Source organism: Schistocerca gregaria, chromosome 2, assembly GCF_023897955.1.
Source record: "Schistocerca gregaria isolate iqSchGreg1 chromosome 2, iqSchGreg1.2, whole genome shotgun sequence".
In the NCBI taxonomy this organism is placed as follows: domain Eukaryota; kingdom Metazoa; phylum Arthropoda; class Insecta; order Orthoptera; family Acrididae; genus Schistocerca; species Schistocerca gregaria.
The window spans coordinates 507,735,995-507,755,309 of NC_064921.1; the positions used below are offsets into that span (position 1 = coordinate 507,735,995).

The following is a 19,315-nucleotide window of genomic DNA, read 5'->3' on the forward strand; positions in this document are numbered from 1 at the left end:
CAGTTCGTCTGTCTTTTTCTGTATTCCTTTTGACTGTATCAGTCAATTCTTGGCTAATGCTCTCTTTGAAACTCTCAACAACCTCTGGTTCCTTTGACTTAGCCAGGTCTGATCTCCAAAATTCGTTACCTTTTTGCAGTTTCTTCAGTTTAATTGTAATTTATGGTCAGAGTTTAGATTTTCTCTTGTAAATATTTAACAGTTTAAAACATGCTCCAAAATTGCTAGTTATCATTATAAACCATCCAGTGTCTCCTGGTCGCTTCTCATATGCAGCCTTCTTCCATGATTCTCAAACCATATGTTTGTGTTGTGTAACTTATGCTTTGTGCAATATTCTGCTAAGTGGACTCCTCTGACATTCCTTTCCTAAAGCTTGTATTCTCCCACAATTTTTTGAAAGATTATATGGGATAAAGGAAATTATTCAGGTAGGAAAATTCAGTTGAGATCTGCAACTAAAATACAATAATAGTAGTAACAGTAATTCAATAAGTACATTCTATGTTCTATTCATCTCTTCCTTTTACTGTTATTGAATTTTAGTCCCACATCACAATATTCTATATTATATTATTCTCTTCCTTTTACTGTTATTGAATTTTAGTCCCCAATCACATCTGAATTTTCCTATCTGAATAATTTCCTTTATCCCATACATTCCATGAATCCTTTCTTCATTCATGGAGCCTGTAGGCGTACGAATTTGCATTGCTGCTGTAGGTTTCTGCCTTGGCTGTTATAATGAATTCATTATACTGTTCATAGTAGCTTACAAATATTCCTATTTTCTTATTCTTTGATAGACTTACTCCTGCATTACTCCTGTCTGATTTTGTATTTATAACAATTTACTCACCTGATCAGATGTCATGTTCATCCTACCACCAAACTTAATTAATTCCCAGTATATCAAACTTCAACATATTCATTTCCATTTTTAAATTTTCTGATCTACTTACCAGATTAAGTGATCTAAAATTCCATGCTCCGATCTGTAGAATGGTAGTTGTGTTACTCCTGATGATGACATTTACCTGGTAGCTCTTGTCCAGAGACCCAAATTGGGGACTGTTAACTTCTGGAATATTTTTACCAAGAAGATGCCATCATCATTTAACCATACAATAGAGGTACATGCATTTGCTTTCAGTCATTCACAATATCAGCACAGTAGGCACCTCCAGTATGGCTAACTGTATCAGTGAGGAGCACAACCACCCCATTTTGGTAAGATCTGTCGCTTGTGGGCAATACGTAATTTATTACTTCTTAGTTTGATACACTTCCCTGTTCATTAACAAATTTTCATAATCTTGAAGAATTGTTGAAACTGATAATTGTTGGTTGATATAACCATAAGATTTTAATGGTGAATGTTAATATAGGACAATAACTAAAGAATGTGTATTCTCTAACTCTAACAAGGATGCTGTGACTTACCAAACGAGAAAGCGCTGGCAAATAGACACAATAAAAAAACACACAAGCACGCACACAAATTTCAAGCTTTCGCAACCCACAGTTGCTTCATCAGGAAAGAGGGAAGGGGAGGGAAAGACAAAAGGATGTGGGTTTTAAGAGAGCGGAAAGACTTACCTTAGGGGGAAAAAGGGACAGGTATACACTCGCACACACACACATATCCATCCGCACATATACAGGCACAATATATATATATATATAAAAACAAAGATTCTAAGACTTACCAAGCGGGAAAGCGCCGGCAGACAGGCACATGAACAAAACACACAAACACACACACACAGAATTACGAGCTTTCGCAACTGGCAGTTGCTTCGTCAGGAAGGACTGACGAAGCAACTGCCAGTTGCGAAAGCTCGTAATTCTGTGTGTGTGTTTGTGTGTTTTGTTCATGTGCCTGTCTGCCGGCGCTTTCCCGCTTGGTAAGTCTTAGAATCTTTGTTTTTAATATATTTTCTCCATGTGGAAGTTTCTTTCTGTTATATATATATATATATATATATATATATATCTGTGTGTGTGTGTGTGTGTTGCCTTAATGCGATAGAATGTTATCATTATTAGATATAATTATGAAAATTGAGTGTACTGTGCCATTTCATTATGAGGTCTGTCTTTTATTTCAGATGGGCATAAGTCAAGGTGGATGCAGTGCTGTAATTGAAAGAAACAATACAGGTAAATAACAAATACTATGTACTTGAAAAGCCTAGAGATTCTCAGAACAGAAAAAACCTAGATGAGGCTGATAGAATGAAAACTGGAGATAACCTGCCATTGTTTGTGATGTCATCTTTTGCCTTGTATATTTTTGATCTAGAGGTGTGCGCAATGGATTGAGTCAAAATAATCAAAGTATGTATAGTGGAGACACTGAGTGATATTTAGTTACATACTCGGTAGCTGGAACATAGTAAACACCTCATAATCACTTGCAGTTGTTCAGCACACGTAAAGATACAGACGCACACTCTACTATGTTGTTCAATTATTGAAGCTCAGAAATTTGCAAGCTGAACAAGAACCTTCCAGCCGTTGTTTATGTGCTTATGCAAGCTAACCACTTCAGCTATATAGTTAGTGGTTACATTTACCTGTAGCATTGTAATACATGTAGAATTTCTAGCATCATGTAGGCTTAAATCATGACTTTCAGCACCTTCATTTTGTGTTTGAATATTTTAAAATAAATGCAGTTTGTTTGGTTCGCTGGAAGATGATTGCTAACAACTTGCCTGTCTCACTCTTTTTATTTATCCCTTAGTTTAGACAATGAAATGCTTAGAGTAGTTTATTTTTATTGGTAAAATAAAACAATAGAAATTCCAGGTTGAAATATCAACAATGCAGGAAAAGACAGAGTGCTATTTACCATAAAGATGACATCTTAAGTTGCAGACTGGCCTAATTAAAAGACACTTACACATTAGCTTTCAGACTTAATCAGAAGAAGAAAGAGAAACACACACCATTCATTCACACAAGCAAGCACACCTCACACACACATTACCGCCAACTCCAGCTGCTCGTACCAGAATTTATTGGTAAGTCATGTTTAAGATATAGACCTGTAAATAATACTGTGTGAGCAAAATAAATCTGTCCCAGGAAATATTTAGAAGACTGTGAGAAATTGATACATGTTAATGAACAGGAGAACTGCCTGTCAGAGAAAATACTGGAAATAGTGAGTTTAATATACCAATTGGATGCTGTCTTTTGTCTTTGTACATGCATTTTCTGCACACTCTGTCCCAAGAACTTCACTGTGTCATTATGTTTGAGTGATTGAGAGGAGCAGATATGTTTGTCAAACAGTTAAGTGTAACAGGGAAAGGTGCTCCTGATAAAACAGCACATGTTCATTGTCAGGTATTACACAAATCACAGTTACAGGAAAAGTGCATGATACTGTATGTGCAAGAGTCTAAGACTGGAAGTGTTTTGACAAAACCTCAAACACAAATATTAGTGGCAAAATGGTGTGAAATCGGCTTTGTAGTGAATAAAAACCATAACTACATGAAAAGGATTTGAACACAAGGTAACACTGTTCAAGTGCAGAAAATACTGGAACAAAATCTGATGGAATGCCAATGCCTTTTATCTATGCAAATGGGAATTAAGAGATTTTCCTGTCAAAATATTGTTAAAACAGTTCTGCTGTTCTTAAAACTTTACTGTTTTGCATTAGTTAAAGTATGCAGATGAACTTCCATCCATTTAACTATGTAAGTGGTTTTTTAGTGAAGTGGAATCAAGACTTTTGGATCCCCTGTTTCTCATTTTTTCAGATGAGGCCTGATTCAGCTTGTCAGTGTATATGAATTCACAGTATACGTGACATTAAAAATCTCCATCAGTGTGTGTGTGTGTGTGTGTGTGTGTGTGTGTGTGTGCTACAACAAGTGTCTGTTGCAGTTGTTACTGCTGCTACAATGGCAGGTTATCAAGATTTAAGTGAATTTGAATGCAGTGTTGTAGCCAGCACATGAGTGATGGCACACAGTATATCTGAGACAGTGATGAAGAGCAGATTTTCCCATACGGCCATTTCATGATGTACTGTGAGTATCGGGAATCTGATAAAATATCAAATTTCTGACATCGCTGCAGCAGGAAAAAGATCCTGCAAAAACGGGAACAATGATAACTGAAAAGAATCGCTCAACATGACAGTAGTGCCACCCTTCTGCAAATTTCTGCAGATTTCAGAGCTGGGTCATCAACAAGAGTCAGCATGCGAACCATTCAATGAAACAGCATCAAAATGGGCTTTTGGAGGTGAAGGCCCTCTCATGTGCTCTTGATGACTGCATGACACAGAGCTTTATGACTTGTCTGGGCCCATCAATACTGACAGTGGACTGTTGATGACTGGAAACATGTTGCCTGGTTGGATGAGTCTCATTTAAAATTGCATCAAGTGGACGAATGTGTATGGGTATTGAGACAACCTCATGAATCCATGGACCCTGCATGTCAGCAGGGAACTGTTCAAGCAGGTTGAGGCTCTGTAATGGTGAGGGGCGTGTGCAGTTGGAGTGATATGGCGCCCCTGATACATCTAGATATGACTCTAACAGGTGACACATACGTAAGAATCCTGTCTGATCACCTGCATCCATTCATATCCTTTGTGCATTAGGATGGACTTGGGCAATTCCAGCAGGACAATGCGACACCCCACACATCCAAATTTGCTACAGAGTGGCTTCAAAAACACTCTTCTGAGTTTAAACACTTCCAATTGTAACCTCCCTCTCACTTATCGACCTTAATGACAGTGAAAAATTAAACCGCGTGTACCTAATGGAAATTTGGGAAAAGCAATCATCACCGAAGTTAATCTGTCGGTAAAGAGGGAGGAAAGGGTTACATCTAAATGAATGGAAAAATGCAAATGAAACTGGTGGAAATTAATTTTGAAAAGAGGTAAAGTTAATAAAGAAAGTAAATGTGCGGCCGTTACGTTAACAATTAACTAGTGGTAATTAGATATTTGAGATTTGGGGAAAATTACGGTCGCCAGTCCTATGGACAATTACTATAGTAACTGAGAAAGACAGGTTATTGCACATATAATTGGCACTAGAAGTGTGGCAACTGAAGGTTGACATGTTTAGTGTGAAAACTGAAAGTTTGTCAGAAGTAATAAATTTCGCTACACTCTGACTTAATTTAGCAAAAGAATTAATAAAACTGGAAAATTGAAAGTTAATTTAGTGACTGTAATTAATAGTGAGCTTCGTTTCTGAAGAACATCAAAATTCAGTCAAATATGGTTAGTCTTGGGCTACCTCCACAATAATTTCAAAAGCTACTTGAATCTACGCAATTTAGAAATAAGAGATTTAACTTTGAACTTGAATTAAATGATTCTGAACAATTGACAATAGTAAAATTTAGTACGTACCAAGCTGAGCTGTAGTCAGAGGTAAGCTAAAACATGGTAACAAAACTCGCACTCATAATTTGTGCTTGTGTAATCTAAATATTGTAGACAGCTATGAATACTTTAACTGAACTTTGAAATTAAAGCAGTGAAATGGAATGATATTACTTTAATGCTGGCGTTTGAATTTCAACGACACTCGAGTTCATTTCGGAAAAGGAAGGGACCCTGCTTGGTAATGCAATTGGGACAATGTCGAGCACAATTACATGCTGCCAAACCCCGAAAGCGCGGCAACTCGCGGGAGCGTCACACAACACACCTGCTCTAGTGCACTACTCCAGCCAGCCCCCCCCCCCCACCCCCCCTTTGCCCACGCTCCACGTGACAGGTGACAGAGTTAACACTGCCAAAGATCCTAAACACTTTGGTTCTCCACATGACCTATTGATGTATTCGTTCGATAGCATAGTTTTCCCTAGGCCAGACCCAGTGTATAAATACAACTAATACTCACAAAACAAACCAACATACAAACAGTAAAACAATTACAATATATAAAGACAAAGAAATGTCCTATCTTCAGGTAACAAAATAAGGAAAAAGATTTATAGTGCAGCAAATGGAAATAGGAGGATATGCATTTCTGGCGTTACACACTGGCCACTAAACTCCACACACTTGAACATTATTGAGCATATCTGGGATGCCTCATAATGTGGTGTTCAGAGTAGATCTGCACCCCATCATACTCTTATGAATTTATGGACAGCCCTGCAGGATTCATGGTGTGAATTCCCTCCAGCACTACATCAGACATTAGTTTAGTCCATGCTACGTCGTGTTGCAGCACTTCTGCATGCTCACGGGGGCCCTACACGATATTTTTTTGGCTCTTCAGTGTGTGTGTGTGTGTGTGTGTGTGTGTGTGTGTGTGTGTGTGTGTGTGTGTGTGTGTGCCTGCATCACAACACAACACTTAAAAGTTTATGTGAGTGCAATCATTATTATGTTCTAAATTAATGAAAACTATATTTCCTTCTATAAAATGTAATTGCAGAACTGAAAATCAGCTCAACTAATGCTTTTTGCAGCATGCTGGGATATGAGTTTTCCTTCATGGAACAGTCCACCCTTTGATGGAAGACATTTCAAGCTAAAAACATACTGCTACAATAATGGTGCTTATCAACGGACAGGCCTTAATGCTACAATAAACTCAGGAAGTTGGACAGGTTTGTGCAATCTCATGTAGGGCATAACCATGACATTAAATTAATATTCTTTTATTATTAGGGTCTGAAGTGCTACTCACCTTTTTGATGCCTCAAAAGTCAAAAGAATTTATTTTTGTCTCCCCATTCTGTGATTATTTGATGTGGTGAACAGTTATTGAATAAATGTAAATGACACTGTAGAATTTACATTTTCATTCTTTTCCCATTTATTGACACAAAACTTGGTTCCAATGATCATCTTTATTGTAATATATTAACATCAATTTTGTGGAACAAACTTGATTATGAGTGGTCACACAAATTCAGTTGTGGGAAAGATTAACATAAGAAACATGAATCTTGAGTGTTCAGTCATGACTTAAAACCATATTTACAAAATACTTACTGCAGACTGATTAAAACAAATAACATAGTGTCAGAACTGTTTGAATACTTGCCCACCACTGATTGTGGGTTTTTGCGCAACAAGTTGTGCAGATGAGTGTGGTATATGATCATCATCATCATCATCATTTAAGACTGATTATGCCTTTCAGTGTTCAGTCTGGGGCATAGCCCCCTTATAAAATTCCTCCATGATCCCCTATTCAGTGCTAACATTGGTGCCTCTTCTGATGTTAAACCTATTACTTCAAAATCATTCTTAACCAAATCCAGATACCTTCTCCTTGGTCTGCCCCAACTCCTCCTACCCTCTACTGCTGAACCCATGAGTCTCTTGGGTAACCTTGCTTCTCTCATGCATGTAACATGACCCCACCATCTAAGCCTGTTCATCCTGACTGCTACATCTAGAGTTCATTCCCAGTTTTTCTTTGATTTTTTCATTGTGGATACCCTCCTGCCATTGTTCCCATCTGTTAGTACCTGCAATCATCCTAGCTACTTTCATATCCGTAACCTCAACCTTGTTGAGAAGGTAACCTGAATCCACCCAGCTTTCGCTCCCATACAACAAAGTTGGGCGAAAGATTGAACGGTGCACAGATAACTTAGTCTTGGTACTGACTTCCTTCTTGCAGAAGAGAGTAGATCGTAGCTGAGTGCTCACTGCATTAGATTTGCTACACCTCGCTTCCAGTTCTTTCACTATGTTGCCATCCTGTGAGAATATGCATCCTAAGTACTTGAAACTGTCCACCTGTTCTAACTTTGTTCCTCCTATTTGGCACTCAATCCGTTTATATTTCTTTCCCACTGACATTACTTTCGTTTTGGAGATGCTAATCTTCATACCATAGTCCTTACATTTCTGATCTAGCTCTGAAATATTACTTTGCAAACTTTCAATCGAATCTGCCATCACAACTAAGTCATCCGCATATGCAAGACTGCTTATTTTGTGTTCACATATCTTGATCTCACCCAGCCAGTCTATTCTTTTCAACATATGATCCATAAATAATATGAACAACAGTGGAGACAGGTTGCAGCCTTGTCTTACCCCTGAAACTACTCTGAACCATGAACTCAATTTACCGTCAACTCTATCTGCCACCTGACTATCCATGTAAAGACCTTTAACTGCTTGCAAAAGTTTGCCTCCTATTCCATAATCTCGTAGAACAGACAATAACTTCCTCCTAGGAAACCGGTCATATGCCTTTTCTAGATCTATAAAGCACAGATACAGTTCCCTGTTCCACTCATAACACTTCTCCATTATTTGCCATAAACTAAAGATCTGGTCCTGACAGCCTCTAAGAGGCCTAAACCCACACTGATTTTCATCCAATTGGTCCTCAACTAATACTCGCACTTTCCTTTCAACAATACCTGAGAAGATTTTACCCACAACGCTGATTAAAGAGATACCTCTGTAGTTGTTACAATCTTTTCTGTTTCCATGATGGTGTGATTACTGCTTTTGTCAAGTCTGATGGAACCGGTCCCAACTCACATGCCATTTCAATTATCCTGTGTAGCCATTTAAGACCTGATGTTCCACTGTATTTGATGAGTTCCGACTTATTTTCGTCCACACTAGCTGCTTTATTGCACTGCAATCTATTGACCATTTTCTCCACTTCCTCAAATGTGATACTATTTCCATCATCATTCCTATCCCATTCTACCTTGAAATCTGAAACATTGCTGATCATATTTTCACCTACATTTAGCAACTCTTCAAAATATTCCCTCCATCTGCCCAAGGCATCCACAGGATTCACCAGCAGTTTTCCTGACCTGTCCAAAATACTTGTCATTTCCTTCTTACCTCCCTTACAAAGACTGCTAATTACACTCCAGAATGGTTTTCCAGCAGCTTGACCCATAGTCTCCAATCTGTTTCCAAAGTCTTCCCAAGATTTCTTCTTGGATGCTGCAATTATCTGTTTGGCTTTGTTTCTTTCTTCAACATAACTTTCTCTGTCTACCTGAGTTCTAGTATGTAGCCATTTTTGATACACCTTCTTTTCCTTTTACAGGCTGCCATGACTGTGTCATTCCACCAAGCTGTTTGCTTCATCTTACTTTTACACACTACTGTTCCAAGACATTCTTTAGCCACTTCTAGTACTGTGTCCCTGTACCTTGTCCATTCCTTTTCCAATGACTGTAATTGGCTACATTCAACTAACTGGTACCTTTCTGAGATTGTTGTTATGTACTTGTGCCTGATTTCCTTATCCTGAAGTTTCTCCACTCTTATCCTCCTACATATGGACCTGACCTCCTGCACTTTGGGCCTCACAATTCCAATCTCACTGCAGATTAAATAATGATCAGTGTCATCAAAGAATCCCCTGAATACACATGTGTCCCTCACAGCCTTCCTGAATTCCTGATGTGTTATTATTTAGTCAATGACAGATCTGGTTCCCCTGCCTTCCCAAGTATACCGGTGAATGTTCTTATGTTTAAAAAAGGAGTTTGTGATTACTAAGCCCATACTGGCACAGAAATCCAAGAGTTGTTTCCCATTCCTGTTGGCCTCCATATCCTCACCAAATTTACCCATAACCTTTTCATACCCTTCTGTTCAATTTCCAATCCTGGCATTAAAATCACCCATGAGCAGAACACTGTCCTTGTCCTTTACTCTAACAACTACATCACTGAGTGCCTCATAAAATCTATCCATCTTATCTTGATCTGTCCCTTGACAATGCGAATATACTGACACAATCCTAATTTTCTTGCTAGACACTGTCAAATCTATCCACAACAGTCGTTCGTTTACATACCTTACTGCAACTACACTGGGTTCCATTTCTTTCCTGATGTAAAGCCCTACACCCCATTGTACTATTCCTGCTTTGACTCCTGACAGGTAGACCTTGTATTCTCCCACTTCCTCTTCTTTCTCACCCCTTACCTAAATGTCACTAACAGCTAAAACATCCAGCCCCATCTTACTTGCAGCCTCTGCCAGCTCTACCTTCTTCCCACGGTAGCCCCCATTGATATTAATAGCTCCCCATCTCATTACCATTTGTTTGCCACGTCATATGTCAGGAGTTCCTGGTTTGTCAGTTAGACGTGGGACTCCATCACCTCCAAAGGTTCGAGGCATTTTGCTCTGATTGTTGCCAGCATCATATTTAAAATATCAGGGAAGCAGGTTGCTAGCCTTACTTGCCTCAAGTCCCATTGTGGTATAAATATTAAAAAATATGAAAATACAGAGCTGTTACATTTGGATATTAACAGAAAAGACAGCAAAAGTAAAACATACAAACACAATCTAGAGAGGGAATTTATCTTGATTAGCTATTAGCTGTAGAATCTGAAACTGGGAAAGTTATAGGCACTGGGTATGCAGCTGGATAATGTAGTCATCTTGATACAATATTTCAACAGACAAACTGGCCAACATCTTTAGGTGAGTGTGCTGATGCACAGTCTTGCTGCTAATTCTCATAAAACACAGTTCCGGCAAGATTATGCATCAGCATACTCATATGAAGATAGAGGCCTGTTGGTCCATTGAAATACTGAGTCAAGATGACTACATTATCCAGCTGCATATCCCAGAAGAGTATTATCAGTTATTACACAGATAAATCTATTTAATCACATATAGATGTTGTTTACCATGATGTGGTAGTTGTAACATGTATTGGGATTTACAAAGCCTTTAAAGAATAGTTTAGAAAGGTAATTTCTATAATTTGAATATTTTATTAATTAATAAATTATTTTAGTGAAAGTATTCATATTTGGAATCAGAGTAATTGCAGCTAAAAGCTATTACAGTAGAATTTTGAGGTGACAACATTTGAAGTTTGGAGGAGCCTGGAAAATGAAAATGTTGACAATGAATAACTTATGAAATACTGAATAACAACAATGGAAATTCTTGGATGGAACAATACATAAAATAAGGGAAAAGCAACCACTCACCTTTAGCAGACTTTTGTGTGAAGTGTAAATACATTTAACAGTAAATGGTATTGACTAGCTTTCCAACTGTGGCTCTTTTTCCAGTAAAAGTACACAATTAATACACTCCAACATACGCTCTCACAGCTGCATAAGTAACAATTTTGCTGTTATATGTACATGTGGTGTATGAATTGCATTTGTAATGGACAAAAAATTATGTATTTAAGGAGCAGAACTGTAGCAAGATGGAGTTATTTCAGCTTGCTGCATCTCATTACCACTCATAGGATTATATAGATAGACATTGTAAATAGCTAGCTGAATAATCCATTTTTTAAAAAAAATCACAATAAATATTTAGTTCAGTTAAATCATAACGAACCACAGGTTGTCACAAAATATTAAATATACAGAAATTTTGACCAGGTTACCACTGACAGTTACATATATCATATATTTACATATTAGATGTTGCAAGATATGGCAAGCTAATCATGGTCATGCAAAATAAAATTTTAAAAAATGTTCAAAAGTGCAGAATTATCAATTGCAATTTGATGCATACATATAATCTGTTTGTTGAACATTTGAGGACTTCTGCAATTTTTTTTAAATTGTCGAAAACTTGGGAACAATTTTACACTGTCATTTTATATGAAGCCACTTTTTTCCACTGTTTTCATTAATTCACCATTTCTACTATCCTTGTCACTAACTATACTTAGTTTAGTTTCCTTCTCTGAGTCCATTTCTAAGATTGTCCCCAGCATTTACACGTCCTTGGATTGAGTCCCTTTTGCTACCACAATTCAGTGTCTATTTCCTCAATGACACGGAAAAAATAAAGAGAATTCTCCATCTGTAAATATATATAAACCATGCTAATTATTTTCTGTTGCTCGATAGTTGTTCATATTATATAAAAAATTACCTTTGAAATGCAATTAATTAATCTTTTCACGTCATTTAATGCCTACTATATTAATTCAATATTAATGTCAATCTATGTTCTTTAAGTTCAGTTTCCCATATGATTTTATACCAATAAGTCTTAAATACTTTATAAGATACACATAGAGAGTACAAAAATACCCAAATTACAAGGAAGATTATGTTCATGGTGTACTATTATTCTGAAAGAGGGTACATTCTAGTAATTTCAATGAAAGAAAATTAGTCCAAAATCATGCCATAATAAATATTTACTACTTTACATTATATTCATTTTATTGTCTTGATCTATCTGGTGATCTCTCATTCTGCCATGTCCTTGCTTCAATCTGATGTTTCTTAGCATATTTATCCAATTCTTTTTTGTGAGAAGTTCATTTTTAACTTGAGCAACCATTAAAATGAAAATGTGGACAGAGCATATTGAGGCTTTTCTTTTTTTTAATGAGTACTAATCTGGCTATTTTGCAAATTACCAAGTGTGTTAACTTGTTTGTGTGACAGCATACATAAGGATTTTACGTTGTTTACTCAGTTTTACCAGTTTCTGTGGTGCATAGTATATATTACTTTTAATGAGTTGACATATTTATATCATTTTACTTTTACTTAATACAACCCCACATTCTTATACCTTATGATTAACCACTGACAAGGTACCTAACAAAACCCTAACATTAAAAATTACATACTATTCCTTCATATTCTTCAATTATTATTTTGTTAATTCTGATATGATAGTTCTCATATTACATTATCTGTCAAAAATGTGAGGAACCCAGAGGACATGTACAGATGTTAATGTAACTTCAGAACTTAAATGTTTAGTGTTGCAGTTCTCTGTGGGAGGTAGCATGGGCCCCACAATGTATTAGTGCTGTTCATGGTTAGTGTTGTTACTAGGCTTGGTGGGGTGTGTAAGATATGAAAACAGCATCAGATGCTGAGTGATCACTATGAAGGACGCGGAGAAGATGTCTGTGCATTTGAGCTGTTTGCAGCACCTGACATAGTTTGAGAGGGGCCTCAGTGTTGGTCTCTGTTTGACTGGACTATTGAATTGTGTAGTTTCCAGATTTGTGGTGCATTTGGCTGTGACAGCTGTCTGATGTTGGTCAGCGTGGCAACATCAGGGCAAGCATACTCTAAAGAAAGAAAGGAAGGAAGATTAGTGTTTAATGTTCTGTCAACATCAAAGTCATTAAAGGTGGAGAACAAGTTCAGAATGTTTCAAAGACAAAGAAACGTCAGCTGTGCCCTTTCATAGGAACCATCCAAGCACTTGCTGAGGCAATTTAGGGAAATCAGGGGTAACCTGAATTCGGATGGACAGATGGGGATTTGAAGTAATGTCCCCCAAATGTGAGTCCAGTGATCTAACCACTGTGACACATTGCCTTGTGCAGGCACACCTGTCATCATTATTCTCATCAACTATGTCTGATCAGCACAAAGGAGAACAAGTAATGGTCTCCCTGCAAAATTCATTGTAACATGTTCCATTGGTTAAAGACTAGTAGCAACTGGACTGTGGAATTACCATCCCATGTGTAGGCTGCTGTTGACACCACAACAAAAATAGCTGCTTTTGGAGTGATGGTCTCACATTTTTGACAACTAAGAGTGTGTGAAGCAAACGTGCAAACTTCTCACTTCTCTTATACGAGTCGACTTACTTGGTGTATATAGCTGATCTTCTTCTCTGGATAGCTAGCTTCTGGAATCCCTCTTAAGTTCTTCTCTGAAGAAAGACGCTAGTTACAGGAACCTTCAAGACTCTCTCACCACTTGTGAAATAAATCGATACTCGAAGAATACTTTTCAATAACTATTGGTATATTTGAGCTTCATAAGAACACTTCGCACATAAACATTTAACTTCTCATAAGTAACTTGTACGTCTCGCATTAGAAACAGATTTAAGTCCATTTAGAAAAGAGTTGGATTTACAACCATGTCTCTACTATAAACATTTCATAAAAATATGTCTTGCCTCCAGCAAGTCGAAGATAAGAGTTATTTTCACAATTCAGAATCTCAATTGTTCTTTTGTCACCAACAAGAGTCACAATTACAAACAGCACTGAATGACACAGAAGTTTCTTGGTTCTTCTGTGTGTTTTCGCTACGACTTCCATGGATCGCCCAACAAGTCGGTGCTGTTCAGCCGCTGTGTCGACCTTTTGCTCGCAACTGATTTCGCACCTGCACACACAGACAGGTGATGCACAGTAGATAGGGTATCGTTCTCCCACTCACATCTAAAATATTGTATGTTCAAGATGGTGGAAAGCTGAGTGCTTCTAGAATCTCGAAACACTGAAACACTACATATCCCCTTCCCCCTCCCCCCCCCCCCTCCCATATCATAGCAATATACTCCTCATAAATGTTTCTACATGCATCTTTCACTTCAACAACAATCTTTTTTTTTCTCTAGAATGATCTTTAGCTGAGCATTCCTTTATTCTGTTCTTATTTCACCTTGATATCAAGACCTGAAATTTTTTTTTTAATTTTAGTCATCTTTTATAATATTTAAGAATTGTGAGGACTCTTTCCTTATTTCCAATCGTAAACTTCAGGTGTTCATGACAATTGAGTATTCTATTATTTCTATCCTTTGTACTACCTTTTCTGTAGTATGTACTAGCTTCATTATCAGTTGTAGTTTGGATGAACTCTGGGCAAAATGAAAGTGTGCTTTTTGACACCCGTGAACTTACATAAAACGTAATAATGCTCGTTGTGCCTAGAATTCAAATTTTCCAGAATAATCCCTACAAAATTTTGTGACTTTCATCATGATACTGCCCCTTTCCCCTAGGATCAGTACCAATACCGTGCTTGTGGGTTGACCTTATGAGAGCACTTCCTCTTTCTATTCCAGTAGGTATGCCCCTTTATAAAACATTCTTATTTTTTCAGGCCAAGGGTAATCCTGTCTCCAAGTAGCTACGCCTGCCTCATATACTTAGCAAATGCTAGGTATGCCCCTTTATCCTGTCTGAGTAGGCCTCATGGTTTATTTCCCCAGTTTATGTTTCTATGTATACTATAAATAAGTACTTTCCGGTAAAGTTACAAATCTTCTCTACACTCCGCATATACTTTTTAATACTTTGTCTAATCCCTAGAGTCCTCCTCTACTTATCAACTCCTATACTTCCAGTAGATACCATGTCTGTATACACTATTCAGTAGATAAAATGTCCCTGATGTTATTCAGTCTATATATTGAGCAAGCAGTAAAGGAAACACAAGAAAAAATTCCAGTAGGAATTAAAATCCCTGGAGAAGAAATAAAAGCTTTGAGATTCGCCGATGACATTGTAATTCTGTCAGAGACAGCAAGGGACCTGGAGGAGCAGCTGAATGGAATGGAGAGTGTCTTGAAAGGAGGATATATGATGAACATAAACTAAAGCAAATTGAGGATAATGGAATGTAGTCAAATTAAGTGGGGTGATGCTGAGGGAATTAGATTAGCAAATGAGACGCTTAAAGTAGTAAATGAGTTTTGCTATTTGTGGAGCAAAATAACTGATGATGGTCGAAGTAGAGAGGATGTAAAATGTAGACTGGCAATGGCAAGGAAAGCGTTTCTGAAAAAGAGAAATTTGTTAACATCAAGTATAGATTTAAGTGTCAGGAAGTTGTTTATGAAAGTATTTGTACAGAGCGTAGCCATGTATGAAAGTGAAACATGGATGATAAATAGTTTGGACAAGAAGGGAATAGAAGCTTTTGAAATGTGGTGCTACAGACTTCAGCAATAGAAGTTACTGAATATGGAAAGAGGGAAAAAATAGATAGGTCCTCAAATGAGAAGTAAGAAAGGAAAAAAAAAAAAAAAAAGAAATAGATATGATTGCTAAGATCGAAGAAGAGAAAGAAGACAGCCCCAAAGACAGGAAACCCTTCCCACCCCACTTCCCTAGGGTCCCTACCTCGCAGGTACAGACACCCAAGGAGCTTTGCTGTTAAATCATCTACTACAGAATGGGCATTCACACCTTCACCCTTGAGGTCCCTGAAGGAAATCTTAACAACCTTATGGAAACGGCAAATGGTGAAGAATCAGGGACGCTTGTTTGTGAGGGTTGTCTGAAAGGTGTGATGTGTGTTTTGTGTTAGCCATGTTTTATCTTTTTGTGTAAATGAACCTTTCATGTATATTAGTCACCCCTTTCAAACTTTATACAAACCCTCCCATCTAGATCACATCTCATAAAAGGTATAAAAAATTCTATACAAAGTAGAGAATTATACACTACAGTATAACATTTGTTCAGTTCGTCACATAATATTCTTATTTCATTTATTTAATCTAAATCGGTATTTGTTTTTTTGTCATATCCAGTTTACCAAGTAAAGAGTATAGGATAGTTTAAGATTTTAGAATAGAGTACAGTAAAGGTTACAGGATAGTTTAAGATTTTAGAATAGACTACAGAGTAGTTTAATATTTTAAAGGAATTCAGTGCAGGAAAACTATATTGGAAGTAACACCAAAAACACCTCGGGATCCGACGGTTGTCACTCCGCCCGTTAACTCAGAATGTTAACATCCCTGGGGGAGGGGGATTAGATGACTCCGCTTGGATCTCACAGATCTGATATTAACTTCACTTGAGCAAGTGCAGACCAGTACTTCTCTTTAAACTTCTTTTGAAAGTCTCCTAACTGCAAATCATTCACCACTTCACTAGTTAACACCACATTAGGTGAAGTTACTCGTTTTTCTACTTCCTCCTGTATAAGTTTGTTTTCTCTAGAGTTACTCATTTTTCTACTTCCTCCTGTATAAGTTTGAATTCTCTCCAGAGTTTGTCTATGTCCTTCCTGGTATCAGTAAGTTCAGGCGAAGCCATAGGCAACATATTTCCAGATGTTATTTTCTCTGTGACTTTTCAATCTATGAGCCCTTCAAATTGTTCTTCCATACTACTTACATTTATGATATCAGGGTTTGCTATTTTCTCTTTAAAGCTTCTTTCTTCATTATCCACTCGTGTACTTACACCTGTAATTTGCGATTGAATGACAGAATTAACTCGCTCTGCTTATCTACAAGTTCTTTTAAAGTACTCAGTCCCTGCTTTACAGCATTAAATTTAACATTACACACATTTTTGAAAGATCCTAATTTTTCATTGATTTCTGATTCTACATTATTACATTTTTCCTCAACATCAAGTTCTAATTTTTTTTGCTGAATTTTGTAATTGACAGTTCTGTTTTTACTAAAGTCAGTGAACAGTTTATTTGCATGAATGTCCAATGAATTGGTTAATTCTTTGTTTAAGTCTAATTTCAAATCCTCTACTTTACTGTTCAAGGTGTCAAATTCAGTCTTTAAAGCGCCCATGTCTTCGCATAGATTACCAAATTCTTTGCTCTGTGAGTCGACTTTAACATTTAACAATCCTAAATCCATTGTTTGGACATTCAATTGGGACTTCACTGGGTCCGGTTCTCTACTTAAAGTTGAACTCTGTGCACCTAGTTTAGAATTTAACCGCAGACTCTGAGCATTTAAAGCTTCAGTTAATTGAGCATTTACTGAGTCTAACTTAAGACTCTGGAACTTCAAAGATTCCCTCTGAGCATTTGAGCTAGAATGTGCTGAGCCTGTCTTAAGATTCTGAGCTTTAATTAGATTTACTGACTCAGACCAGTCAGGACCTTCTTTAGTAATTTTTATAGCCATGGCCGGTTCTGATTTCTCTCCAGCTTGCTGAACGTAATCCATAATTTTACAAGCTTTAGACCTTGTGAGCATTATACTTTAAGTATAATAACTACATTAATAAAGTTCATTAAAAGGCTTATACCACGTTGTTCTAGTCCTCCCTCGGGCATGGGTGTGCATGTTTGTCATTAGGATAATTTAGGTTAACTAGCGTGCCAGCTTAGGGACTGATGACCTTAGCAGTTAAGTCCCATAAGATTTCACTCACATTTTAACATTTTATACCACATTGTATTAAAACAATAAAGTTCTGTTTTACACTCACCCGGAGTAGAATCTGGGCTGCGTTGATGAGCGGATGTGTAATCAGCACCGGTGAACAACAACTGGCACCAGTGGCGTCAGTTGTTGGTTTCCACATAGGCGTCGGTTAGTGGAAGGGGAAACAGGTCATCACCAGTGAACAGCAACTGGTGCTGGCAGCGTTGGATGTTGGTTTTTACGTCTGTGTCTCAATGATGCATGTAGAGCTGTGTACTCCCTACACTATATCTTCTTAATCAGAGTGATCTCAGTGTATATCTTCTTAAAGAAACACACTGGAATCTTCTTCACTATTTCTCAATTCAAATTTTTTCTCTTTTGAATACTCGGTCATGTCGCAAAGTTTCAGAGAAAAATCTTTATTGCATTTTGTGTGGCTGCTATGGAAATATGCAACATACACCTTTCTCGTTTTTGGTCTTATAATTCCCATTTTTAAAGCCCTGTCATGGTCACCATGTTCTAACATTTTTGACGACTAAGAGTATGTGAAGTGTATGTGCACTTCTCTTATATGAGTTGACTTACTTGGTGTATAAAGGCGATTTTCTTCTCTGGATAGCTGGCTTTTGGAATCTCTATAAACTTCTTCCCCGAAGAATGATGGTAGTTACAGGAACCTTAAAGACTCTCTCACCACTTGTGAAATAATTTGGTACTTGAAGAACATGTTTCAATAACTATCGGTATATTTAGCTTCGTCAGAACAAAATTCGCACATCACACATAAACATTTAACTTCTCATAAGTAACTTTTATTGTCACACATTACAAACAGATTTAAGTCCATTTAGAAAAGAGTTGGCTTTACAACCATGTCTCTATCACAAACATATCATAAAAATATTTCTTGCCTCCAGCAAGTCCAAGATATGAGTTATTTTCTCAATTCAGAATTCAATTGTTCTTTTGGCACTAACAAAAGTCACAATTACAAACAGCACTGAATAACACAGAAGTTCCTTGGTTCTTCTGTGTGCTTTCACTACAACTTCCATGGGTCGCCCGACAAGTCAGTGCAGTTCAACCGCTGCGTCGACCTTTTGCTCGCGACTGATTTCACACCTGCGCACACAGGCAGGTAACACACAGTCAATAGGGTTCCTTTGTCCTGCTCACATCTAAAAGATCATGTGTTCGTGATAGTGGAAGGCCGAGTGATTCTAGAATTTATGCAGAAATTCTCAAAACACTACAGTGGTATGACAAGGAAGCATGAACTGCTGATGAATGGTATTAGATTATGCTCAGCAATAAATCATGATTCTGGACTGTTCTGCAAAACCATAATCAGAAAGTATGGCAGTGACCTGAGGATAGTTCTCAGTCTTCCAATGTTTTGGAGAGGCACGGTGTTGTTACAGCAGGCATCATTGTGTGAGGAGTTATCAAGTATGA

At 37.4% G+C, this 19,315-nt stretch overlaps 1 protein-coding gene across 2 annotated transcripts in view; it reads left to right on the forward strand.

Annotated features, from left to right (window-relative positions):
* Positions 1 to 19,315, forward strand: part of LOC126329050 (uncharacterized) — a 207,858-nt gene that overhangs the window by 42,472 nt on the left and 146,071 nt on the right. For both annotated transcript variants that reach the window (XM_049996093.1, XM_049996091.1), the window contains 2 exons: positions 2,112 to 2,163; positions 6,475 to 6,615. In XM_049996093.1, the coding sequence (XP_049852050.1) occupies positions 2,112 to 2,163; positions 6,475 to 6,615 (193 nt within the window). The remainder of the gene's footprint in view (positions 1 to 2,111; positions 2,164 to 6,474; positions 6,616 to 19,315) is intronic.